The 27255-nt window shown below is 41.6% G+C and overlaps 1 protein-coding gene across 2 annotated transcripts; it reads right to left on the bottom strand.

Annotated features, from left to right (window-relative positions):
* Positions 1–1702: 1702 nt before the first annotated feature.
* SEC11C (SEC11 homolog C, signal peptidase complex subunit) lies at positions 1703–27255 on the bottom strand. Of its 2 annotated transcripts, none has more exons than XM_075587348.1 (6): positions 26914–27254; positions 17294–17403; positions 15940–16089; positions 11650–11769; positions 4590–4647; positions 1703–1903 (listed from the first exon to the last, which is right to left on the bottom strand). In XM_075587348.1, exons 1-6 carry the CDS (start codon positions 26953–26955, stop codon positions 1850–1852), a joined length of 534 nt encoding a protein of 177 aa, XP_075443463.1. In that variant the 5' UTR covers positions 26956–27254; the 3' UTR covers positions 1703–1849. The 2 variants fall into 2 exon arrangements, with proteins under 2 accessions (XP_075443463.1, XP_075443469.1); XM_075587354.1 differs by lacking the exon at positions 1703–1903 and adding an exon at positions 2215–2233 and having other exon boundaries at positions 26914–27255.

The following is a 27255-nucleotide window of genomic DNA, read 5'->3' as shown; positions in this document are numbered from 1 at the left end:
TATTACCTATCTCTACCTTGGTTTATGCAGACCCTGCCATAGATGACTAGAAGTTTAAGTATTTACCTGAACACACCCTATAGTATTCCTTTATACACAGGTCCACATTAGGATTTCTGTGTTTGTCTCGCCAGGTGTGTGTGATCTGGATATCCCAAACATGCACTACCACTTTTGATCCTGAGCCTATACGGCTATCAGTATTATTGATCCACTTACCTGCAGTACGTCGTTTTAACACCCACTATTGTTCTTAATAAAGTTTATGTTTTAATTCATTCACTAATCACCAGAGGGTGAACTTGAGTGCTACATTGGGTTCTCTCTCTCTATCCTTTATTTATTTTACCTTGCCCTGGTTGCCAGACAATGGAACCAGACATAAACCACATTTACTATTATTTTTGCTAGTGTACATTACAAATATGAAGCAAAAAAAGCTCCAGATAATATACGGTTTTTTTTTTAAAGCAGGTTTACATTGTCCCATAATACAAAATCCAAACATTTTTAGAACCATTACTAAAACACTCGGTCAAGTGCATATATCCATTGATGATGTCCATATGTGCCTATTGTTTCTCCAATCCTTCTCTCCGGTCTCATGCCAATAAGAAGCATTTTGCCGAAGTGGTGCTAAACTGTAAAGGCACATAATGGCCCATTCATTTTAATGGGCCATCAGGTGCCTTACAGCTTTGTAAATATGACCCTAAAGGGGCTTAAGCACAAAGTTTTTTTTAGTGCATCAATATTGTGTTTGTGCGAAAAAGTAATATAACCTTAAAAAAAACAAAAAAAATGTGCATCCTATATATCTAAGACAGGAGTGGCCAACTCCAGTCAACGAGGGCCACCAACAGGTCAGGTTTTAAGAATGTCCCTACTTCAGCACAGGCGGCTGTCAATGAAAAAAAAAGAATTATGTATTTTTTATTTAAATTTAGTATTGGTAAATATGTCATATTGTAAAAATATATATTCTTTTAAACCTACATAATGAAAACAGCTGTGCTGTGTCAAATACATTTTTGGATTGATGTATAGCAACTTTGTTCCGCGTCAACACCATTAACAGTGTTTTTAGGGTGTAGTGAAAGTTGAACTTGGCGACCAATTTTGATCCACTTAACTGGATTTGGGGCGTAGATATTTTTTTACCCCCCATTTACATCTGTACCCCAACTACATTCCATTTCCGGGCGCCAAAACAAAAACGAATCATTTTTGCCGCAGCTGGAGAAATTTGAGCTTCGTACATAGGCGCACCAGGGCAATTGAAATTAAGTTTGACATGCGCCAATATTGTGCAAACAAGAGCCATTTGAGACACTCAGTACATAGGCCCCTAAATGTCTTTTGCCCATTTCTTCTTGCACGCGATTGTCCTGCGGTCACCTTCACGCAACAGTCACAAAATATGTTAATATTCTGTACTTCTAGCTAAACGTTAACACCAATATTGTCACTTCAAGCTCTCTCATCCAGGCCGTTCTATTGTGGGTTTACATTTCTTGAATGTATCATGTGGGGTGTAGTGCCAGAATATACATTTTTACTATAGGCACGGACATTCATTATTTGCATATTTTATTAAGTCACATTGTTATGAAAATAAAAACATTTGTACTTGCCAAATTTGACACATGGTTTGATGTACAAAGAACTATCCTGCTAGAGAAATAATAAAAAAAAAAAGTGGTCAATTCTATGAGAACATTTATTTGTACAGGGTACATTGTATTTGTGTCAAGGTTCACATGTTAATTTTGTTTTATACAGAAAGAAAACATGGAATATATTAGCTTCAATAACTTCTTTTTTTTAAATCCAGATTCTTCTTCTGAATTTATGATTCACGTTTTAAAAGTACAAAAGCTCCCATAATGGCCAAAACTGCGTACTGTAAAAAAAAAAAGAAATAAAAAAAAGATATTAATCTTATACAAACCAGCCGATGACCGTGTATATATCATTGCAGTACCACAATAATTAATCGCAGCAAACCGCAACTCTGCATTTCAGCTCCACCATAAGCCATCAATAATATATACTTGGTATATAGTTTTTCTATGGTAAACAAATACATTTCCTGTGGCCCCACGGGCGGGGACACCGTGGTGGTTGCATTATAATGCAGTCGACAGCTTTCCCCACGGTTGTGGGGTTTCCAGTGTTGTTTTCCCCTGGCCACGGGTGCAGTTAGTCGGGCAACGCTATAATTGTTCTATCACTGTAAAATAAATAATCCCTTCAATAAATATTACTAACAGGTGTTATGAATAAAATGATTTACTATTGTGTTATTTAGTGTTCGGATTGTAAAAGGGCAAAATATCAGGCTACAAGTAGATGGTATTGGAATGCAAGTCTCTACACGTTCCACTAATCTCTTCAGGAAGAATTAAAGTTGCATGCTTTTGTTTCATGGTTGATTGAAATGAGGATCACAAACACCAATGAAGGGGTGTTCAACTTTAGTCCTCAAGCACCCCCCGCCCCTCCCCCCCAAAGGTTTGATATTCATGATATCCCAGCTTCAGCACAGGTAGCTCTGTCATTGACAGCCACCTGTGCTGAAGCAGGGATATCCTGAAAATCTGACCTGTTTTTTTTGGTTTGCGGGGGGGGGCGCGGGGGGGGGGGGGAGGGAGAGAAGGCTGAGGACTTGAGTTGTACACCCCAGCATCAATGAACGAATAGAACCGATAGGAACAGAAATGTACAAATAAAATCTCCATTTTAATATACAAAATTTTGAATTTATTATCGATTTCAATATAAGGTAACATGTGCAAAATAAGTTTGCAAATCATGAATCCTGCTGTAAGGTAATATTTTACAATGCTGGTGCATACAGTATATCATTAAAATAGACACTGCTGTAGTGTTTATTTCATTAAAAACATTAACTTTTACTAATTTTATGTTAATGTAAAGATTATTTTTGTGATAACAGTCCCATTGCTGCATTTTCATTGGTTGGTACATGTGATATCTTTCGATATATGACCCCACCATTTTCCTAAACCCAGCATTGAAATGGTTTGTTTCCACAATGTAAATTGTGTAGTTGCAAATGATTTTCGGAAGATATATTCAAGTTTTGCTCATCTCCGCTTGTTATTCAGTGAGGCATTCTCACGGGACTTGGGCAAGTACAGGGTTTAACTAGGAAAGGACAATATATCAATATATAATGTTTCTGCTTCTGTGCCCCTTTAAATACACAGTTGAAGGTTCTTGTCTCGATCTTTGCCAGGATACTCATCTTAGATTTTCCCTTCAGTTTGTGCCTGCAATCTTTGTTTTCACTTCCTCACCACTAATGGGCGATGTCACATGGCAGTGAGAATGGGCTTAGAAGGGATATGTTGTACAAAGATGACCTGACACCAATTAATTAAAATTAAATTCCTGACTTAATTTTTAAAGAGTATGCAAACAGGGTGAAAAAAAAGGTGCTCACACACAACCTATGTGATAAGTATATAGTGAATTCAGTGACAAATCTAATTTAGTGACTTTATATATAACAAAGTGAATCAGTGAACAATAGTGGTGTTGTGTAAAAAATATAAAGTTGTCACCCCCTGCTCAGATCCTCTGGTAGGGACTGTCTTCAATGGTCCCAAAGAGATGCAAATGTTCTTCAAAATCCAGGGGGAGTATGGGAGGAATTCAACCAAGAGAAAAACAGAAAAAATATCTAAGTGTAGGTGTCTTGAAATTATGGAGTACAAGAAAAACTTGGCTCTTATGTGATGCCGAATCATAGTGTGGTAGGTTTATTTAGGCAAATCCAAAACTATGGCAAGGTAGTTCTTATATGTTGGAATCAGGTAGTTGGTAGCTCAATATAAAGGAGAGGGACCATTGCGCAGATCAACAAGATTAAAAAAAAAATGTTATGCATAAAAAGAATAAGAATCACACTTACAATGTGTACAATATAAAAAGCGCTGCCGGTGTCACTCGTGGGCTCTGCGACATCACTTCCGGTTCTTCCGGCGTTCCAGACCGCCACTGGCACCGGTGAGAGAGCTCACGATGTCTTGCACTATACACCAATGTATTAAATACTTTTAATATTCTAAACATTGTGAGTGCGATTCTTATTCTTATTATACATAAAGTTTTTTTTTTATCTTGTTGATCTGCGCAATGGTCCTTAGCCTTTATATTGAGGTACCAACTACCTGATTCCAACAGATAAGAACTATACTGCCATAGTTTTGGATTTGCCTATATAAACCTACCACACCAAGTAGGCATCGCATAACAGCCAAGTTTTTCTTGTACTCCTTAATTTCAAGACACCTACACTTAGATATTTTTTCTGTTTTTCTCTTGGTTGAATTCCTCCCATCCTCCCCCTGGTTTCTGAAGAACACCTTAATTTTTATAGAAACATTTTACGAGGCTCAAAAAATACAAATTCTGTGTAAAGATGAAACCAAAAGATACCGGCCTTTCATCATACAGATAGCTGCTTACAGTCACATACATGCAACCTCCCTCAATAATCAGGCTTTCATTTCTCAACATAAACCTAATTGCGAATGAGTAAAATTACTTCTGCCACTTACCTTAAATTTTGGGTAATCATTCATCACAATAGTAACCATCCCAACAAACGGCAAAAACCTTGAATGAAAGCAAACACAGCTAAATGTTAGGATAGGTGTTATATATAATAATATAGTACCCCAGCCCCTAGTGAAACAAATCTCTTCTTACATTAAAAATATATCAAATTAGTCAACAAGTTAATAACTGTTCATGTGCTGGACAGTGTTAACCCCCGCACGTGCTGCAAGTAAGGGCCCATACTCAACAGTCACTGACGGACACCACCAATTAACCCTTTAGATTGATGTACTGGAAACACTTGTCAGGAATGGGATTTCATTTGAATGCAAATAAATAAATCTAATGGATCGAGGGCCTCCTCTGAACCTTCTGAAACCTTTGCGCCTGGACTGGCATCAGGGCTGTTCCTCCAGGACAACCATTCCTTGTCCAAACTCACCCACTTCTTTGCCACGATACTGTATGCTGAAGTAGTGGGGAAACAGCGCTCTTACAATGCTCTTTACTAGTTTAAATAACACATACAAGAAACTGGTCAAATAAGTCATTCAGAAAACAATTCCAAAAGTGTGTTCCAAATCTGCACCCTCTATTCTCTCCCAGCTTGTGCACTGCTTGGGATGGGTAAGGAGATAGCAGTACTTGCAGGAGCGTGCCCGTGTCCTACTCATGAGCACTCGCACGAGCTGCTGGTTCCTGATTGTGTGACGCGTTGAATCTTCTTGACCAGACTATGGTGGTCTGTAAGGCTCAATCCAACACGTTTCGCTATGATGCTTCGTCAGGTATTTGAATCTCCTTGACCAATCAGGAATTGGCAGCTCGTGCGAGTGAGTAGGACAAGGGCACGCTCCTGCAAGTACTGCCGTCTCTTTACCCCTCCCAAGCTGTGCACAAGCTGGGAGAGAATAGAGGCTGCAGATTTTTCATTGTAGGGAGCCGAGCTGCGCGCAGACCAGAACAAGGAGGGACAGAGACTGTCAACAAAAGCTGGGAAGCTATCCCAACACTGACACACCAATTCTGTTCTGTGAGCACAATATTGTTTTAAACCAGTTCTACTATTAAAATGTACTGCACTATGATATCCTCTCTTCTATTTTTGTCAAGCTAAATACCTTGATTGAAATAAGAGAATACCCCAGAGTTCCATTTGGGTTACAAGTATATAAAAGCAATAATTCATCTGCTGCCATTTGGAAAGACTGGAGGATTCAAAGTTGCAAGATCAGGTGAAAGCAATCTTAATTAAATACACCCTTTATCTCAAACCTGAAACCTGTTTTGAAGTGCAAGATTAACCACAATTGGTGGTATTACTGTATTGACAGAATTTCAAGTTGATCTGAAAATAATTTGTTTTGATAATTAGCCAACTACAAGAACCTATTCATCAATACATCGAGTTGAAATTGGGGAATATTATTGCGATAATGGAATTTGAACTTCATCTGTGAATACACCTGTTCCACTAATTAATCAATTGCAATAAGGTGTCTAATACACTGTTTTTCCCTGTATTTTTCTATGTCTACAAATTGTGCTTGAGCCTATGCGCCGGAGGACATCCTTCTATTTCCTGCTTACTGTTTGGAGGGACGTGGAAATCCCTCTTTGGACTCTGGCTGCTGGACTTAGTTAATGACACCCTCTACAATTCAATTTGTCGTTTTGTTCTCCAATGCAACTACAACACACATCACTGCGAAATGCTCAAAGAACTAGATTGGTAATCACTAGAGTCTAGGCGCAAAGTTCACCTTTCCTGTCTTGCCTTTAAATTCTTCATGGGCAAGCTACCCAGCTATCTGAACAAGCTCCTCACCCCTACCACTTGCAGCACTTATCATCTGAGATCCGACTCCAAAAGACTGTTCATGGTCCCATGGCTCAACAAAGTATCCGGACGTTCCTCCTTCTCCTACCGTGCACCCCAAAACTGGCCCAACCTACCAGAGACTCTCACATCCACCACCAGTTTAAGTTCTTTCAAATCTAAGGCTGTCTCACACTTTAATCTGGTCTGTAACTGTTTCATACGCTCATAATATATATTATCTTTAACTGTGCACGCAATGTCTTGTATATAATGTATACCTTGTTCATTTATGTAACTGTATTTGTAACCATGTATTATTTGTTTTTCTCTGTGCCCAGGACATACTTGAAAACGAGAGGTAACTCTCAATGTATTACTTCCTGGTAAAATATTTTATAAATAAATAAATAAATAAATAATGTCCAATACAGGGTATACTTATCTATTGTGTATTTGGTGTTTTTTACTTGTATAAGTTCACAATACACATTAATCACAGGTTTATTAAGATTGTATGTATGTCTTTATTTATATAGCGCCATTAGTGTACATTGCGCTTCACATTAGTAATACATGTGACAATCATATAAATAACAAATAATACAAATAACAGGTCATGGGAATAAGTGCTTCAGAGATAAAAGTAACATTTCGGAAGAGGAGTTCCTGCTCCGGGGAGATTTAATAGTTTAGTGGATAACGCGGCTTTCCCCCTTTTTTTTTATAAGCTCTACTTGTGCCTGCAAAGATGTATGTAACATGCACTGTACAGGCATAACTTGCATTAACGTACGCAATGGGTCCAGAGCATGTATGTAAAGCGAAAATGTACTTAAAGCACTACCCATTTTCCACTTATCGATGCTTCGGTATAGGTAGGGACCCAGTATTGCTGTTCAGGACGTGCTGACAGGCGCATGCGCGAGCTGCCGTTTGCCTATTGAGCGAGGGGAATCAGCGCGTCACTACTACGGCGGTCTGTAGGACAGAATAAGTGTCCGTAGTCGCGAAGCGAGCGTACGGAAACAGGCGTAAGGTGCTATTGAAAATATGTCCTTACTCGCGAGTGTACTTAAACTGGGGTATGTCAATACACTGCATTGTTACACATTAAATAATATTAATACTCCAGTCGCTGAAGGTATCAACAAAAATGCTACAGCTTCAAAAGGGGAGGTAAAAAAAAAAAAGGAAATTCAAAAGAATATGGGATAAGGATTAATGTTTCATACCCAATATGGTGAACATCCCTAAGGAAAAAAACAGCATTGTATGTCTATTAACATAATCTGTCTCTTTTCAGGGCATATTACTACAGCCTTACAGCAATTTCCCTTAAGTATCACAAGTCAACGGTTGCATAAGGTTCCTTAGAGAAACTTAAAAGCTTTTAATGTTATCTATTTACTGTTGCTTGCTCAGTAATTCACTTTGGGTCTTCTCTCTCTTTTACCCATTATGTGAAATTGTCTTTCCAAAATGCTTTCTAGTTCTCTCAACCATGATTTGTACGCTCATCAAGTCATTTGAGGCAAGATTGCCGAGTTTCATTGCGATCACAATTCAGGTACTATGACTTACAGAATGCTCTATTTCGAAAATGGCCTTGGCATAGAAGAACTATGAATTATTTTGTTTTCTTGCAATCTTCCCTGGAAGACGTCACATATCTTATCATACCGTTAATTTTCTAGAAAGCTTAGGCTGCGTCCAGGGTCAGCGCTTAGGCGCTGAGGCGCGCTGACGCTTCTCAGTGAGCCCCTGCAGCCGCAATGAGAGCGGCTTTAGCAGGGGCTCGCGCACGCTTCCGCAAGCGTGCGGAAGCGTAGGTCTTTCTCAAAAGATAGATTTTCACGCTCACGGGAGTGCAGGGCCGGTCACGTGACGTCACAGCCCCCCCCCCCCCCGACACGCCCCCGGACCAAGGCCAGGGAAAGCACCCGCTTTCCCTCAGCCTCCGCACGGCTGCAGTCCCATGGACGCAGCCTTAGAGACCCACAAAAATGCAAGCACGGCGATTATGAGCCAAGAGATTGACACAGAACATGCAACGTAGAAGACCTATATATCGGCATTCAATATGTTAAATCAGGGGTGCGCAAACTTTTTTTGCTGCAGAACCCCCCCAGTGCCTGCTTGCCTCCTTGGTGCGTGCGTGCGCGGCGTCATCGTGTGACATCAGATGACCCACGGCGTAATTTCACGTTACCATGGCGTCACATGACGCCGCGTTGCCATGGTAACGTGTTCTGGAGCAGGCGGAACCTCGGCAAGTAAAGGTTGCAGAGGCCTCGCACGGTCCCCCGGCATTTAATTTATATGCCTGGGGGGGAGAGCGCGGGACCTCTGCAACTGCCCCCCCCCCCCCAAAAAAAATCTTGCCCCCACCAATTTGCGCACCGCTGTGTTAAATAAAGGATCAGGCTATTTTTACATCAGTTCACATCAGATGGTCTACTTGTGAGATGCCCCCTCTAGAAAGGAACATACTGCAAATAGAATATTACTGCTTATTAACGTAAGACTATTAAAACAATGAGTCTACGTGGGAGATTGACCAACCTCCAATATGGGTTATTGCACTGCAATCCCATGGTAACAGTCATCTAAGACAATGGAAGTGAACGCAGGATTGCGATGAGCCAACTGTATTGGGGGTCAGTAAATCTCAGGGTATGTATCAAGGCAATTCTGGTGCAAAACCTCTGTCAGTGTATCACAGTACTTTGTTCTAATTTTTCCCAGTGTACACGAGTTTCCTACTTGAGCTCTCAATAAATGGGGTTACTCAGTGCACATATTTTAATGGGATACATCAATTTCTGTGTCAATGCTGTACCATTTTCTCCCATTTCTTTACACCAAAAAACTAAATACAAAATAAATAAAATTGCCTGGTTTAAGGTGGTCAAAGGTCACGGCGCCTTCGGAGAGAGCTGGTTGCGTGCAGCGTTCCTGACCACCTCTGCAGGAAGCGACGCCATCACAAGAGAGGTCCCTACTGATGTGTGCAGCTGTGTACAGCTCCCCTTTCCCGGTGTCCAATCTGGGAACTATCCACACTTTGGAGGGAGATATAATCATCACAACACACACCCAGGCACCCACGGAGGACTCTCACTGTTTTTTGGCGCATTTTATCCGGTCCTGCTTTAAGTAGGGTTCTGGGTTTTAACCCCTTGATGACCCGCTGCAGCAGGCTCCATTGTTTTATTAAATAGTTTTTTATTTTAGCTTCTGTGTTTCATGTGTATGTCCTTGTTGTTTGTAGTTTGTTTTCATTGTTTTTTGTATTTTACAGTATACACTATGGTCATTGTCTTTGTTTCTATCCACATGTAACTTATTACCCGATTGGAGAACTCCTGTTCATTGGACTCGTTGGACTCTCTCTCCTTTCCCCCTATTTGGACTTATTGGACTGTATAGCTTGCGGGCGCTAGTTTGTAACTGTTCCCCCGTAAGGTGGCATAAACTACACAAATTATCAATTCACCCCAATTGAGAAACCTAACATGCCTCTTCCATACGATGCAACGGAGATCAAAAAAATGTTGCATGGTGGCAGTACCTTTGCATTGAAACAGATTCAACTGTTCTTATCCAATGATCACAGCTGCTAACCATGCAGCCTTCCCCAATGGCTTTCAAATGTGCAGCATCCACTACCTCAAAACCTGTTGATGCTGCCCTCTATCAAGCTTCTCAAAGGCATTATGCTACTAGATTCAGTGTGCCACACGCCACCAATGCCCTTGAACTGACAAATAACCCACAGTAGACATCATCACTTCAAGTGTAGATTACGTCTTTGAAGATGGTAGGAAAATGGGTAGGCACAGGGGTTGTGCATTATTTCTTTGAAGATTCACAGAAATTCTTCTACCGAGGATAAAATACATGATTGGCTGGTATGGGGCTATATACTGCATTGGGTCCCAACCTATTTTGAGCACGGGAACCACTGCAAAAAAGACCGTAAAATCTCGAGCCCCTAACATCTACTTAAGACTGCATGCAACCCACTCCTTTCTCACGCACACTTCCAATTTATTCCCCTCCATCCCTCCCTTCCAACATACAGTAGCACACTCATCACGTTTCTCCAACACACGCTCTACACTCACAGCAGTGAGGCTGAGAGAGGAGAGCGAGTAGAGGCGGATCTCAGTGTCTGTCTCCAGATAACGCAGGGCGCGCCAGCTGATTAACAAGCAGTGTTTCCCCCCCTCCCGACAGCCACAGCACCTATGGCAAAGGATTGTGGTACCTGGCTCAGAAACACTGTACTGCAGGATTCAAATTTTGAGGATGGGTAGATTGATAATAGATTGATAATGCATCTAACAAAACTGAAATATTCAAGTGAAGTGATAGTGCACCAAAATACTTGACTAAAAGATACTTTTTAATACAAAAAACAAGTTGCCACTTACATAGCAATGTAAAAGATTAATTCCTCCCTGAATAAACTGAAATATTGCAATTGTTCGGTCAGAATTTTCCAAAGCAGGTTACGTAAAAGTTCCTGCTAAAGATTGAACGGTCTTATATTATTCATGCTGAAAAGTGTTTTCAGGATACACAATACCTGCACGCTAGGCTGAACAACATAAAAATGCTTTTTCTTTATCAAAAGGCGCATTGAATGTTAAAATAGTTCTTCAGTACTAGATTAGCCTACAATACACATTGCAACGCGAATTCTTAGCAATGTGTTACTGTGTTTTAAGCATTAGAAGGAGCAAACAGAATATCTATAATGCATTTTTTGTTTTTACATTATGGGGCATAATGTATATATCTAGGGAATTCAATGGGAATGATCATAAGATGATGCGGGGAGTACAAGTTTCATGTTGCACTCATTTGTGTAATTATATTTAGGTGGTTTGCTCCCAATTTGTGCAACTTGCATCAATAAGAAATTTGGGGAATGCTTTGTGGGGCAGTTAGGAGAGGAGTCGCTGAGTAGAATATTATAATTGCAGGTATAATTTTTTAGCACCTCTGAATGATCTAGTTTTCCCTCTCTTTGAGAGATCTGAATTTTCCACGTTTGTGAAATCAGCGTCAGATGTAAGGAACTTCAATAACAAGCTCCATGCATTTGCTGCCAGATCAAATTGAGGTACATGAAAAGATTTACTCTGCATTATGAATCAAATTGGGGCATGATGCTGCACAGCCCCTTAAACGGCAGAGATAAAACAAGCGTTAAGTGTCGCCATGCTTACCCTCTTGCTCTGCCTACAACATCTTTCTTCTCAAGCCAGTTTTGCCCTTCTCTATATAAGCCTCGGTCATCAACTTCGTTGTTATCTCCTTTGGTCAGGAATTTGATATCTCCATTGTCTCTGAAACAGAAATATATACAAAAGGACGGGTGAATATTTAGCCTTATTCATCAAGTAGTTGCTTCCTTTGTAAGAGCGAAACATTAAATTTCCAGATCCATAAACAAACAAACCGACGCTCGGCCTGGGGCTCTGTAGTAGATCCAGAAGCGAATGCAGCTAGAATTTATTAATGAACTTACTTTCTAGTCCTACAAAGTGAAACATTTGAAAAAGGTCTGAATAGTAAGACTAAAACATTGGCGTGACCAACACATTCTAGCTGGAATCACAGCAGCCGAGTATGAATTAGTCTTCAGCATGGGATGTACACTCCGGATTTTTTCCAAATACAACAGACCGCAGACAATTTGAAAAGAGGAGGGCCGACTTTCTTCAAAGGTCACTGCAAATGATGCCTTTAACTTTCTTTCCCGGTGTGTGCGGCTTTTTTGATATATTAAAGAAACTTGGTGAGATCCAAAGCAAAGTCCTTCATTTTCCTTGATTTCATTTTTGAGTGCTAATCCAGTTCAGTTTTTGTATAGTTGTGAGCCACCTGTCCTGAAGCAGGGAATGGTGGTATCTCCAATACGTGGCCTGTTTGTGTCCCTGGAGGACTGGAGTTGGCCATCCCAGCTTCACACAGACAGAAAACCATTAAAACAAATACGTTCGACCCATAGAAACATTGTTAACAGTGTCAGAGGGGAACTGATCAATGCTTATTCCCACACTTACATTAATAAAGAAAAATCAAAAATAGTTGTACAGCATCGAAATGCGTCCAGCTTTGGGGCGCTCACCGGTGGATGCCAACTACAGCGCAATCCAAATCAGACAGGCAGTCTCTCTCATTATAAAAGTTCAATAACCAGCCTTAGCAATCCAAAATAAATTGGGTGAAATAGGAGATAGAGTACAGAGAACTAAATCCAACGCGTTTCGTATCGCTACATACAGTATAAAGCTCTGATAGTTCCCTCTAACTTCAATTGCATGTGATTTTTTATTAATTGATTGCACCTGTATTTTCCAACCAATCCCTGTCTGTGGAGTGGTTTAAATAGTACACATTACATACAAGTGTTGGATTTAGTTCTGTGTACTCTGCCTCCTATTGCATCCATTTTATTGTAGTTGCAAAGGCTAGTTATTGAACTTTTATAATAAAGACTTTGCCCAGATTTGCCAGTCCGATTCGGATTGCACTGGAGGTCACATTATCGGTGAGTGCTCTGGTGCTGGACGCATCTCGATTCTAAGCGTGATTCTACCTACATTCGTCCAGTTGAGAGGGATGAGTTGTTGTGCACTCCAGGGACCCGGATCGTGGGTTACATGTACCGAGTCAATGCCCGCACTGTTTTAGTGACCACACTGCTACCTGTCTCCCACCACTGTCCCTCCTGGCGAGGTGCCGATGTGAGAACCTGCCTTGGAGTTAACTTCTACATGGATTTTATACCACAAATAACCATTTGAATGTCTTTGTTGTACGTGCATTTAATCACCTTTTTTTACCACTAAAACAATTTTGAAATACTAGGCATTTCTTAAGGCTTTGCGCTTTTCTTTCGTCCATTTTTGTAGCATTAGATAATACTTACTACGTTTTTTTATTATTCAACTCTTAATGCCATTTTAAAGCGTTTTAATATACTGAACATCCTTTGATTTCTATAGCAGGTTTTAGCACACGTCCTGAGCCAACACCTTCCTGTTTGTGATAATTTGTTGCCAATATTTCAAGCAGTTTCAGCGGCAAACTGTGACAATAGATAATGTTACCTTAGTAATATAAGAATACATTGCAGCTGCTGACTTATACGGACTGAAGGATTGATTGAAACTAAAAGACAGCCATTTTCAATTTGGCCCAGTATCTGAAGAGGAGATTATACAAGCGCTCCTCAAACTAAAACTAAGCAGCCAATGTGGACCCGACTTACTACAATCTAGGTTCCTACGACTTGGTGCCCCAGCCATTGCCAAACCAATTGCGTCCATAGTCAACTCTATCCTGTCTGCAGGCCATATCCCTAAGACCTGGAAAACTGCCAGAGTTGTCCCAATCTTCAAAAGTGGGGACAAAAACACTGTCTCAAACTACAGGCCAATCTCACTTCTCCCAATTCTATCCAAAGTCATGGAAAAATGTGTCCACTCCCAATTAAGCGATTTCTACACCAAGACAAATTTCCCTAGCCAATGCCAATCTGGGTTTCGTCCCAAACACTCCACCGTAACTACCCTGCTAAAAGTTTGCAATGAAATCCAGTGTGGAATGGAACGGGGACAACTCACTGGTGCAGTATTCCTAGATTTTGCAAAGGCTTTTGACACCGTTGATCATGCTATCCTGCTTAACAAACTCCAGAGCTCTGGAATAGGGAAACATGCTTTAAACTGGTTTCAGTCCTACCTATCAGGAAGATCCCAGCATATGTCCATCTCAGGCTCTAACTCCAACCCCCTGGATATCACCTGTGGTGTCCCGCAAGGCTCTGTTCTGGGCCCCCTACTCTTCGCAGTGTTCATTAATGATCTTCCCACAGCTTGTAAGGAAGCCTCAATACACATGTATGCAGATGACACAATCCTATATGCACACAGCCATAGCCTCTCTGACCTTCAACACATACTTCAGTCTGACTTTTTGAGACTCGAAAACTGGATTTCCCAAACAAACTGTTTTTAAACACTGACAAGACTGTAACAATGGTATTTGGGACCAAGACTAAATTTGTAAAGCTTCCAGTGACTGAGCTCCTGATTAGAACCAACGCTAACACCACCCTAACACCTGTCACTAGTTTTAAATACCTGGGCTTATGGTTTGACTCCCACTTAACATTCGGGATGCACACTGATACCCTGACAACCAAGACCTATGCCAAACTAGGAGTACTTTACAGGAACAAATCCTCCCTAAGTCTCCTGGTCAGAAAGCGTATCGCACAGCAGATGCTAATGCCAATTATTGACTATGGAGACATAGTATATGGCTCGGCTCCTCAAACCCACCTTAGCAAACTTGACACCCTCTACAATTCAATTTGTCGTTTTGTTCTCCAATGCAACTACAACACACATCACTGCGAAATGCTCAAAGAACTAGATTGGTCAACACTAGAGTCTAGGCGCAAAGTTCACCTTTCCTGTCTTGCCTTTAAATTCTTCATGGGCAAGCTACCCAGCTACCTGAACAAGCTCCTCACCCCTACCACTTGCAGCACTTATCACCTGAGATCAGACTCCAAAAGACTATTCATGGTCACAAGGCTCAACAAAGTATCCTGACGTTCCGCCTTCTCCTTCCGTGCACCCCAAAACTGGAACAACCTACCAGAGACTCTCACATCCACCACCAGTTTAAGTTCTTTCAAATCTAAGGCTGTCTCACATTTTAACCTGGTCTGTAACTGTTTCATACGCTCATAATATATATTTTCTTTAACTGTGCACGCAATGTCTTGTATATAATGTATACCCTGTTCATTTATGTAACTGTACTTGTAACCATGTATTATTTGTTTTACTCTGTGCTCAGGACATACTTGAAAACGAGAGGTAACTCTCAATGTATTACTTCCTGGTAAAATATTTTATAAATAAATAAATTTACTGAACCCTAGGGAACAGAAGTTTGCTGATTGGTCACGGGAGAACGAATCGATCGGCAGCTTAGGTAATTCATTTTCAATCAAAGGCTGCATATATTAAAACCAAATGATTATTTTATTTTTACATAATGTGCTGCTTGGACTGCCTCTAACGTTTTCATTTACGGCTGTTGAAAGAAAAAGCTGTACCTCGCACTACTTAAAATTCTGCATTAGCCAGAAGCAAAAAGTATTTCTCCAACATGTTTTTTTTGTGCTGATTACAATGATTCCCATATTTATTATTCTGTTGCTGTCTTCACAATTCCCAGTAATGTGACCTATGTGAAAACATTTATTCTAGGTCTTTTTACCCACATAGAAAAATTGAGGAAAAAAAATGAAAATAAAAAGCTGCATAATGTTGAGTGCCTGGTCTCTGGTTCTCCCCACCCACCCCCCAAAAAAAAAAAATATATATAATTTTTGGAGAGGTTACAGCTTTACATGTTGTTGAAGAAAAGTGCCCCTAATTCTGCATTTTGCGGAAGAAGAAGAAGAAGAAGAACACAAGTTAAGATTTTACTTTTCGTGAACTTTGATGACTCGGTGAACTATAGGGATATCTCTGCCTTCCACTTTAAAGACCACAATTTCCCCAGCCCGGATAGGGTCTTCTTGGAAGTTGGTTAGGAAAAGCAGATCCCCCCTGTGGAATGCTGGCTCCATGCTGCCACTGGGAAATCAGAGGAAAAACAAAAAGCGGTCAGGATCTAGGTCAGAGCACACCACGCAATATCATTCTAAAACAAACGGCTGATTTCCTGAAGCCGAATAGGTAGAATTCTTAGGGCCTTATTCAATGTACGACAAAGTGGCCATTCGGGCTGTTTTCACATCAAAGTCCCTGTTGAAGTCTATGGTGATTGTCAGCCCAACGTGTCCGAAACAGCACCTCTGGCATACATAATTAGAATTATTTCACCTCATTCATTAAACACATTGCTTTAAGATCTGACAAGACGTTCAGTGTTGAAAAAGCGGCTTTTTAAATTCAGCTTTGTTAATTTGAGCTATTCAGCGTGATGGAGTGTGGTATATTGCTCTACTCACATGGCTGGTAAAAGGGTGGGTAGCTATGGTACTGCTCCTATTTGCTCAATATATACCAGCTACTAATCTTGACCACATAGGGAGGGACAGAGTTGCTTGGAAGACGGCAGTTGTTACAGTAATGACTATTTCTAATTCAAGAAGAGTTTGATAGAAATCGAGAAGAATCCATCTAGCAGTGAACCATCCAGTAGGAATAATTATAACATAGGGGTTAATCACTGGTACTGCAAGTAAATTGTCACCTGATGCCTAAACTTTAGCTTTTTACTCAAATGTAAATACTCATCTTACAGGGCCATATTTACTAAGAAGTGCTCGTCCATATGGCTTCAATGGGCTGTCAAGGGTCACATTTGCCCAGTTATGCTGGGGGATGGCTCATGTAATAGCACTACTTAGTAAATATGCCCCACAGTCTTAAACCCTTTCGTTGGCAGATTGGCCTGCAATGCGCTGCAGACCTCTCTGGCAGCAAAATGGTTAAATATCTCTCAATCAATAATTGCAAATTTTAATTCACAAGCAAACAGAAAGGTAAACTCAGAAATAATGACTTGATACACAAGTTAGATACATGTTATATGAGGACTTTGGGTACCTTTGCGAATATTCATTCAATACACATTTTTGTGACATACCTGTATCCATGTTTATATTTTTGGAGCATTTTCACTAGAAAAGAAACCCGAGTAGATATTACTCTAGAAAGGCCAATATAATTGTTGGAAAAAGGGGGTTGTCTATGTTGCATGAATAGTCATTTTGTTCGCTCCAAGTTTGATATTAAAAATCCTGGAGAAAAAGTGAACACATTTTGTTTGTACCTTAATACCACAACAATCGGACTCTCGCTCCCAGTCACCACGATCAGGCCTTTCCATATCATGAGAGCTGACGATACTATCATGGCAAAGTTCAGAACCTGATAATATAGCTGCAAGAGAAACAAACCAGGTGACAAGTTACACTCTGCCTACGAGGCCAGCAAGCCCTCTAAATGGGCCGCACATTACGCCTGCGGGTAGAAGCTTCTACCTGTCCCAGTTGGTCAGCTGCTTAATGCCGATTAATGCTCTGTCCTGCTCCTCACACTGAGAACTAGTGATTAGAACAGGAGAGAAGCAGGGAGGTATTTTTCAGCACAGTGTCAGTAAGCAGCTGAGGGAGATGATAGAAGCCATTAGCTGAGGCAGCAACATCCCCTCTCCCTCTACACTAGGGAGAGCGGGTTGCTGGGGTGGGTAGCTGTTGGGGGCCGTAGGTAAAGCCCCCGCTGGTTGCCCACCCATGGCCTGAGTCAGCAAAAGAACTGACAGAACATTAACACATTGAAGATGTTATGTTATTTAATATATTACAACATATTTCACAAGAAGGAAACAGTCTAATTTCATCCAATTGTTTTCCCGAGCTTCCCCTTTTCGAAATGAAAATCAAACACAAATAATGGCAGGTTCAGAAAGCTATTGAATTAAATGAAAATGTTCCCTTCAAGCCGCAATCCCCCCTAACGACCCATCAATGTTTTACGAGAATCGTACCCCCAGTTCTCCGAGATACGTACCGGTGAAATTACTGCCATTACTTCTTGGTTTGTAAAGGAGACTTTAATAGGAAGCTGCAACCAATGATGTTGCAGCTTCATATTGACCCGAGATATGGAAACTATTTTGTTTTCCTTGGAGATTTCAACCTGGTAACTATCTAGGGAACCGGGGATCTGAAAATTAGCACGGTTCAGCTCCACCAGTTTGTTTATTCTCTCAGTAATAGAGGGTGATGCCTGTTTACAGATAATAAAGGATAGTTAAAGACACTCATAGGGAACATGGCAGATTTGTCTACTTAAAACAATTCTTTGTGTTATAGGCTTTGTACACATGGCTGTTTAAAATGATTCCTTTTACCTATAAACTTCATGCACAAATGCTCGGAGGGCCATAATTACAAAGCAGTCTTCTGTTTCAGCAATGGAAGATACCTTACCATCCATGAACTTTGATGAGCTGCAATGCATCGTTCAGCTCTGGAGGTGCCTTATGGAAGAAGACTACTTAGCTTATTAAATATGACCCTAAATCTGTTCAGTGCTGGAGAGAATCATTGCATAACTAAGTACCGTGCCAATCCAGTACTGAATGTGTTAAATAACGTTAAGCAGTAATGAGGAATCAGACCCAAACAGGTCCAATTTCCTTAGGGCGCAATGCAGAAATTCTTCCAGAAACCAAAAATTACGTTTTCCATAAACTTAAATGTTTATAGTGAGTTGAGGGAATTGCTGTTTTAAAGGAGCACTGTGTGTTCAAACACAAACTGCATTACAAGAAGACAACGATACAGGAGAAGATCTTCACCGTTTCCTCACTGGATTCCCTTTCCTAAAACGCCATTATACAGATACTGTAGCATACATTTTTGCCATGGACGTCATATATGATCTGGGCAACATGAACAATAACTGAACCTAATAGGCAATGCCATTGTGCCCTAGTGATTGCTTGTTGGTCCTTTTGCAGGTTGGATCATGGAACGAATGCAGTGTTTAGCAGAGACGGTCTCCTCCATCAAATCTGCAAGCAAATGTATTCTGTGCTGCATCCCCATTACTGCTTTAAAATGTAAAACTGATTATGCTGATATAAATTAATGCTGTGATGAGAAATTGTGTGAGAAACACAATTACCTGAAAGAGTTTTTTTCATGGTTGCTACAGTATTTAAGCGGAAACCAGTTTTGAGGAACCCATCTGTTTCGACCTGAAACCCTTTGACTTAACTCTGTGGATGCAGAGTTATAAGAGAGACTGTTTGAGACTTTGCCAGTGTGGACCAGCAAGAGCTGGATTACATTTTACAAGGCAGGATTATGGGGGAGCAATTACCCAGATACAGCTGCACACATTATCTTTGCAAACGACCTTGCCAGAGTCTGTGCTGAAACTACTAATGACCACACACACCACCCCCTTCCCCCAGATAAGAAGGGAGGAAGTGGAGATTGCAAGAGCATGACAAGGGGAAGTAAGTGATGTAGTATAACTGTCTGCAAATGGTATCGTGCCCTGAATACGATTCCCTCTGTCTTGACCAAGGGAATAATATTCTTGATTGTTTTGTTCTGCAAACATGGGATAAAAGCTGGCTATTTTACTGGTATTGATGCTGTGCTCAGAAGAAACGATTTCTACTCTGCAAACACCCCTCTGTGTGAGCCTCACCTTTTTACACTATCATTCATATATAAAACACAAATTACTTTCTTATGGCCCTGAAATATACAATGAAGTTTAAGAGTATTACAGTGAAACGTTTTTTGTCAATTACAATTCGCGTGTCAAAAATAAGTAAATATAATGGCCTACCGACCCATTTAATTAAATGTCTATTACATTAAGACATTTCCTTTCTAAACTGTTAGTAGAAACTTGCAGAAACCAAGTGGAACCATTTACTATTGTTACAGGCTTTTTATACCAATACTATGGGGGAAACGGAAACACGGAGTTAAGAAACATTATGAAAACACTCAAGCATTACCGGTATTATAATCCAACCAAATATATTTTAAACTGTAACCAGGCTTTTGAGACCTGAGAAACTGCTAACAGGACAGTGGTTGATGCATAAATACAAGGCAAACCATATGGGACTTATATGGCAAAGTACACTACAACTTGAGGCACAAATAACTAGTAATTCATTCCAGAAGAATGCAATGTAAAAAGTGCAATGGGAAGACACGATAAAATAATCTATGCATGTGTAGGGGTGGCCTGGTTTCATGGATAGCAAATAGACGGAGAATAGTTAGACAGATTGAAAAGCAAATGCATGAACCAACTGTAGGTATGGCACAAACTCAAGGACTAAGCCAGTCATTCTTATTTACTCAATACTTTGCCCTTGGTGTCACAGTGAGGCACGTGTCCTAATAACAGCATGTGAGTATATGAATAACAATAAGAAAAAACATTGTGTGAGAAGAATATTAGCCGATTCATCACTTAATTCCAAGATGTGGATTATGAGGAAAATTATTGAAATGTATACTATCATTTTAAACCATGGTAAAGTATTCTTGCATAATGTTACGTGTTAAAATTATATTTATAGAATTGATACATTCACTTACATTGATATTGCAAATTAGATCAGTATTTAATCACCTAATTTGCCAACATGTATTTTTATATTTCTCACGGCAATAAGAATTGCTCTTCCATTTTACGCAGCAAATCTTGTAAAGATGCATATGTATAGGGCTTGATACTCAATCACCCAATTTATTTTATATAAACCATCTTCGCACCATCACATTTTTAAACATGTTTGCACAGATGTTTGGTGTAATTTACAGAAAATATAAAAAGTTAGAGATCATAAAATAAGTCACTATGATCTATACTGTAATGAACATCAGTATTCTAGCCTCTCGCTATTTTTACATTTTCACACTTACCACCCCATAATTGACAATGAAATGTGTGAAAAGGGATTAGAGATACAATGCGTACCGTAATAAAGACGTAGAAGGAGTTTTAAACATGGATTGTATTTTCACCAGAACAGTGACGTAGGGATCTTTGATGTCTATGTTACTCACTAACCCTAATGCAACTAAGGGGTACAATTATGCTACTTAAAGTGTGTATCACTGAACCATCTTGTTTCCTTCTGCTCAATGCTGTGACTGAAAACAATATGCTATTTTTAAGAACACCATCTTTTTTTGTGTACTTTCATACATAATACAACCTGATTACACATTGTAAGGAATCGGGGAACACGTCCTTTGCGGCGTGTTCCCTACTTGCCTGCTGGTGTCGCGGCCACTGTTCCTGCCCATGCGCGCTCCCCCGGTCTCATTAGAGCGCACCCACAGCCCATCTAGCTGCCGCACGGAACCTGGTTCCGCCTCCCGCACATGCGATAACGTGCGACGATCCCCAGCTGCGTGGCAAGTCTCTCCTCCCTGCAGCCTATCCCAGCTCTGCGCCTCCGCTCCCTGTCCCCATTGGTCTGTCCTGCCTTAAATACTTCCTGCTTCCTCCCATGCTTTGCTCAGCATAATCCTATGTAGCCTCGTGAAGCTCACTTCTGTTGTGCAGTGCTCTGTTTCGATTGCAGTTAACCTCGTGTGCACCGACTCGGCTTGTTTGTGGACCCTTCTGGATTTTGGCATACCTTCAACTACGGCGATCTCTCCTACCCTTGAACACGGCATATGGACTCGGACTACGCTGCTCTCTACAATCCCAGACCACGGCTTACGGACCCTTACTATCCCGTCTTCTCCAATCCATGGACTCGGCAAGTATACCGCATCTCCTACACTCTCCAACCCAGACCCGGCAACGCTAAACTATCCGCCTTCCAGGCACGCCTCCGCTGCTGCGGGTGTGTGGTGTTATACCTTCCCACCTCAGTGCCGGGGTCTTGTCTTGTTTGTGGGCAGCACAAGCGTTACACACATAGCAATAGAACAAACCTTTGAAGACAGGTAATTGGTGAAATATATAGTAGATTGATTGAGTCAAGACAGAGGTAATACTTTTGAGAGTATTTGACAATCTTCTAAGGAGATTATCTTGTAGTGAATATGTAGCTCATATATGATTCAATCTGTAGCTCAGAAGTGGGGGAAACCTAGTGAGTGGGAAATGATGGATAATGGAGTCAGTCTGCCTGTAATACTGGTCTGACTGGTTCTCTTCCCCACTAATAGGTAAATACCCCTAGAGCAATGGTAACAGTTCATCTTTCTTCAAGATCAAGTATAATGAAATGAAGAAAACCCATTAGGTAGTTAGTACTCTCAAGGACGGAGAAAGTTCTTGACTCTGTGACGTGCTTCCAGCAAGTAGATAAACATCCAAAAATAGGAGGAAAAAAAAGTGGTGCACAGCAACAATGATGGTAGGGCTAGGCACATCACATGTGGGTTCAAAACAATTTATTTGGATTGGGCGACATCGAGGATGATGGCAACAGTTACTCTGATGCGTTTAGCCAGATTTTAAATGCACTACTCACTTAAGCTCATGCTTTATTTAACCCCTTCAGGGCTTTAACACTTTTTTCACCAGTCCATGGGACAATTATTACATGTATATAACAGTATAGTGTAGGTACCTGCATTAAACGGGTTGCCTTGACGTGGCATGCAGGCTTACAAATGATTTGGCCAAAGGGTTTAATCAAATACCCTTTTTCATGAGAATATTATTTTATCTTAGCCTAATTGGTAGGAGCCCAGGAATCGTTCTTTTTGTTTTTCTATATGTAAGGCCTATCTTTTTACCTGCAGCAAACTTCTATAGGGGAGGAGTGCGGTATTATGTACAGTTTCTCACTAATATTAGGCAATCCTTTTCCTTACTGCATACTCCCATAGGGCATTTTAAATATAGTATCTCTGAAACGTCATAGGTGTAGGTTTATTGGCTCATCTGCTTTACATAGCAGTTACTGAGCACCTACCAATTTTCCAATTAGTGCAGGTATATTACACCCCAGTGTCAGTCTGGACATCACCCTCCATTGAATGGTGGGTGAATGTGTAAGGCTGACAGAGAGATGTATATGTGTAAGTTGCATTATATTCACACCAGGGAATTTGTGCACCCTGATTACCTTTATAGCAAAGGTAAGTATGATACTGGCTTTAGCCAGATTTTAATTGCACTACTCACTTAAGCTCATGCTTTATTTAACCCCTTCATAGCTTTAACACTTTTTTCACCAGTCCATGGGACAATTATTACATGTATATACAGTATAGTGTATGTACCTGCATTAAACGGGTTGCCTTGACGTGGCATGCAGGCTTACAAATGCTTTGGCCAAAGGGTTTAACCAAATACCCTTTTTTATGAGAATATTATTTTATCTTAGCCTAATTGGTAGGAGCGCAGGAATCGTTCTTTTTGCCTGTAATACTGGTCTGACTGGTTCTCTTCTCCACTAATAGGTAAATACCCCTAGAGCAATGGTAACAGTTCATCTTTCTTCAAGATCAAGTATAATGAAATGAAGAAAACCCATTAGGTAGTTAGTACTCTCAAGGACGGAGAAAGTTCTTGACTCTGTGACGTGCTTCCAGCAAGTAGATAAACATCCAAAAATAGGAGAGAAAAAAAAGTGGTGCACAGCAACAATGATGGTAGGGCTAGGCACATCACATGTGGGTTCAAAACAATTTATTTGGATTGGGCGACAGAGGATGATGGTATCAGTTACTCTGATGCGTTCCCGCGCAACACTGCGTTTTGTAAAAGTGTCGCCGTGGTGCGCAAAACGCATCAGAGTAACTGTTACCATCATCCTCTGTCATCCAATCCAAATAAATTGTTTTTAAACCACATTTGATGTGCCTAGCCCTACCATCATTGTTGCTGTGCATCGCTATTTTTCTCCTATTTTTTTAATCTCATCTCAAACTGATTACACTACTGAATATATAGCCTCTCCTTAGTGGATTTGCAGAGTAGAATTGGAGGCGTTTAACTAAATCTTGCTACAACTTCTTTCCTCCTGACACACTGAGTTGGTGTTTGCTAAGAGGATATGAGCGATGCACTGGTGTCAGTCAGATATGGTGTATCTGTGGTGGTTCATCCCTTTGTGGACGACTTGTCCTTCTCTTTTACCAGACACAAGCCTTGAGCACTGCTTGTCTGACAGGACTCTCATGCTATTGGAAATCGGTCCAGGCATGAAGGTGCGTTATCCTTTTATTTAGCATTGGTTTGTAGCTTCAGCTGTAAAGTATAAAGGCCTCACCTGTGAGTAGCATAAGGAAACCATTATACCAACTTTATAGATGCTTGGGAGCACTGAAAGGTCAGTTAGCGGGTGTCTTTAAGAATGAGGCAAGGCGAGTTCACAAGTTACCAGTAAAGATGTAGCAGACATGTGGTCAGACAAGCAGATGTCAGGGCAGGTAGCTGTCAAAAAGATGCATCAAATTTGGCAAGCAGTGTAGGGGCAGGTGTATTTTAGTAAGGATGCAGATCAGGCTAAAACCTGAACTTAATGTATACACTTACACCAAAATGGTGAAAATACAAAATACAGCATACAGCATGAAAGAACCAAAGAAGGCACTCCAATGGAATTTGAAAAATAGTGAAGGTTTAAACAAGTTTCTCCATATTTACAAAGTCCACTGTAGTGTTGTCTCCTTCTTTGGTTCCTTTATCTGATCTCTGCTTGCTGTGAACGTCTGAGCACCCGTGGCCAGGGCCGCCAACAGGTGAGTCTGCCGGGGTTGGTGTCCCGGGCCCGCTGGCTGGGGGGAGCCAGCACTGCACATTTCCCCTAAACCTCTGGCCAGGCTCAGAGAGAGCCCCTTCGCACGGCGGCAGTGGAAGCTCGGCGGCAAGGGGCAGTGAGAGGAAGAGGCTTATAAGCAACTGAGAGCCCAGGCATGGTCGAGACCAGCAGCAGGGTCTGGCAAGAGGTCGGGGGAAATCTGCAGCACCCGCCGGGCCTTCCCAGCCAGCGGACCCTGCAGACACTGGCCTGGTCCTAGGTAAGTTTGTATTTGTATTGGGGGTATTTTTATATGTATGAGGGGGCTTGGGGGTATTTTCTAGGTATGGGGGGGCTTGGGGGTATTTTCTAGGTATGGGGGGGGGCTTGGGGGTATTTTTCTATGTATTGGGGCCTGGGGGTATTTTTATATGTATAGGGCTTGGGGGAATTGTTGTATGGAGGGGCTTGGGGGAATTTTGATATGGGTTGGGGTATTTTTATATGTATTGGGGGGGTTGTTGTGTGTGTGTGTGTGTGTGTGTGTGTGTGTGTGTGTGTGTGTGTGTGATATGTATTTTTATATATGTATTGGGTAATTGGTTATTTATATGCATTTGGGGGGGGTGGGGATTTTTTTATATGTATTTGGGGGTGGGAAGTTTTTTGCATTGGGGGTGGGAAATATTTTGGTATATATCTTGTGGGGATAATTGTGTGAGGGGGGAGGGAATGACTGAGCGTGGGGTAATTGACTTGACGGAGGGAGAGGAGAGAGGGGGCGAGTGAGGAAAAGCGGGAGTTAGAGTGAGACGCAGGGGAGAGAAATACATGCGAGGCGGGAGAGTGAGAGGGGGTGAGACGGAAGGGAGAGAAATACATGGGAAGAGGGGGGGGGGCTCATGGTGTGAAATGGGGGGCGGCTCGCAAAACCACCGACACGGGGTGTGGGGTCTGTTTAAAATGTTTGTCCTGGGCCTCACGATTTCTGTTGGCGGCCTTGCCCATGGTAGAATCAGTGCAGAAATTGTGAGTGCCCTTCTAATGAACATTACGGAAATACACAGCAGCCACGTCTGACAATGCTGCTGGCATCAGGCCCCCTGGCATTGCCAATTGTTGGGTCTCATGACCACTGTTCAGTACATGTGCAATGAGCATAATTAAAGGGTGCTCTAAAAACACACAGCTTCCGCCTAATTCTACAGCTTCCTAAAATCCTTAGAAAAAAGGTTTTCTACAAGGTCTGTCCTAAAATCCTTAGTCTACGCTTCTAGTGCCGGCAACGGCGACACCAGAAAAATCAAATTGAGATGACTTCCAGCGATCGCGACCACTCTGTCGCGCCACGCTTACTATAAGTGCACGCAACAGCGGAAATGCATTTGTTTTGACGCAACGTCGCGTCGCTGTCACTATAAGGGCAGCCTTACACTTCTTCCCCGCTCTACTTCCACTACAACAGCGGTCATCTCATGCCAAGGAAAAGACAAATGTACCAGCTGTCACCAGTCACTGAACCTCAACCAGACCAGCCTGTTCTCTCTGGCAAATATATCCAGTCTTTCCCTTATCCATCTAAAATGGTAAACTCCTCATTACTATTGATCTATTCACTTTTTGTGTCAATATGGCAATGGTTTTGTGCGTCTTTTTATTGTCTCTTGTCGCCCCCACCCCACTGTTCTACGCTGCTGAACATGTGTTACTGTAGTTAGTGCCTTACAAAAATAAAAAATAATAATGTATGCACATTTAGCAGATTTTTTTATTTATAACATGTTTTAACCAGGAAATAATGCGTGGCGAGTAACCGCTCATTTTCAAGCCTGGGGCACTGAGTAATGTTGATAATACAGTATATAGCCCCCCACCTCCCCTAAAAGAATAAATAATAGCCAATGATAAGAAAGAGTTCAATACACTTGCATCAATATCCCCTTGAACTTATGTGACCAGGAGCAGATGTCCAGCTGCAGACCCGGGGAGAGGGAGTAGGATGTATAGGAAGGACCAACAAGTCCTTCATTCTTGGTGCTTGTACAAGCTCAGGGTTTTATCACAGTGAAGCACGGATATGGTCACAGTTACCACAACCTGAATAGTTCATGCATGCTGGGGATGATGATGCACTGTATTGTGTTTGCTGATGCCCCAGTATTCCCCCTGGAAATGCCCCTGTCACTCACCTGCCGCTTGTTCATCCTCCGCAAGTCCCCTAACAAATCCATCCTTCGCTGTCTCTATGTTGCCGGACTCAGACACGGGGACATGTGGTTTCAGTGGCGGAAGGGACCCGGGAGGGGAACGCGGGACCCGGCAGCAGGACAGCGCTCAGGAGGAGGAGGCGGCCGGCAGCAGGACAGGGCTCAGGAGGAGGAGGGGACCCGGCAGCAGGACAGTGCTCAGGAGGAGGCGGCGGCCGGCAGCAGGACAGGGCTCAGGAGGAGGCGGCTTGTTGCCAAGATATGAAGACCAGGCCCCCAGCCTCTCTCCGCTGTTCCATGTGGTGGCTGTTCATAGGCCGCCCG

This window comes from Ascaphus truei, chromosome 1 (assembly GCF_040206685.1).
Source record: "Ascaphus truei isolate aAscTru1 chromosome 1, aAscTru1.hap1, whole genome shotgun sequence".
NCBI classification, from domain to species: domain Eukaryota; kingdom Metazoa; phylum Chordata; class Amphibia; order Anura; family Ascaphidae; genus Ascaphus; species Ascaphus truei.
The sequence above is the reverse complement of the archived record's forward strand: the minus strand, read 5'-3'. Positions and strand labels throughout refer to the sequence as shown.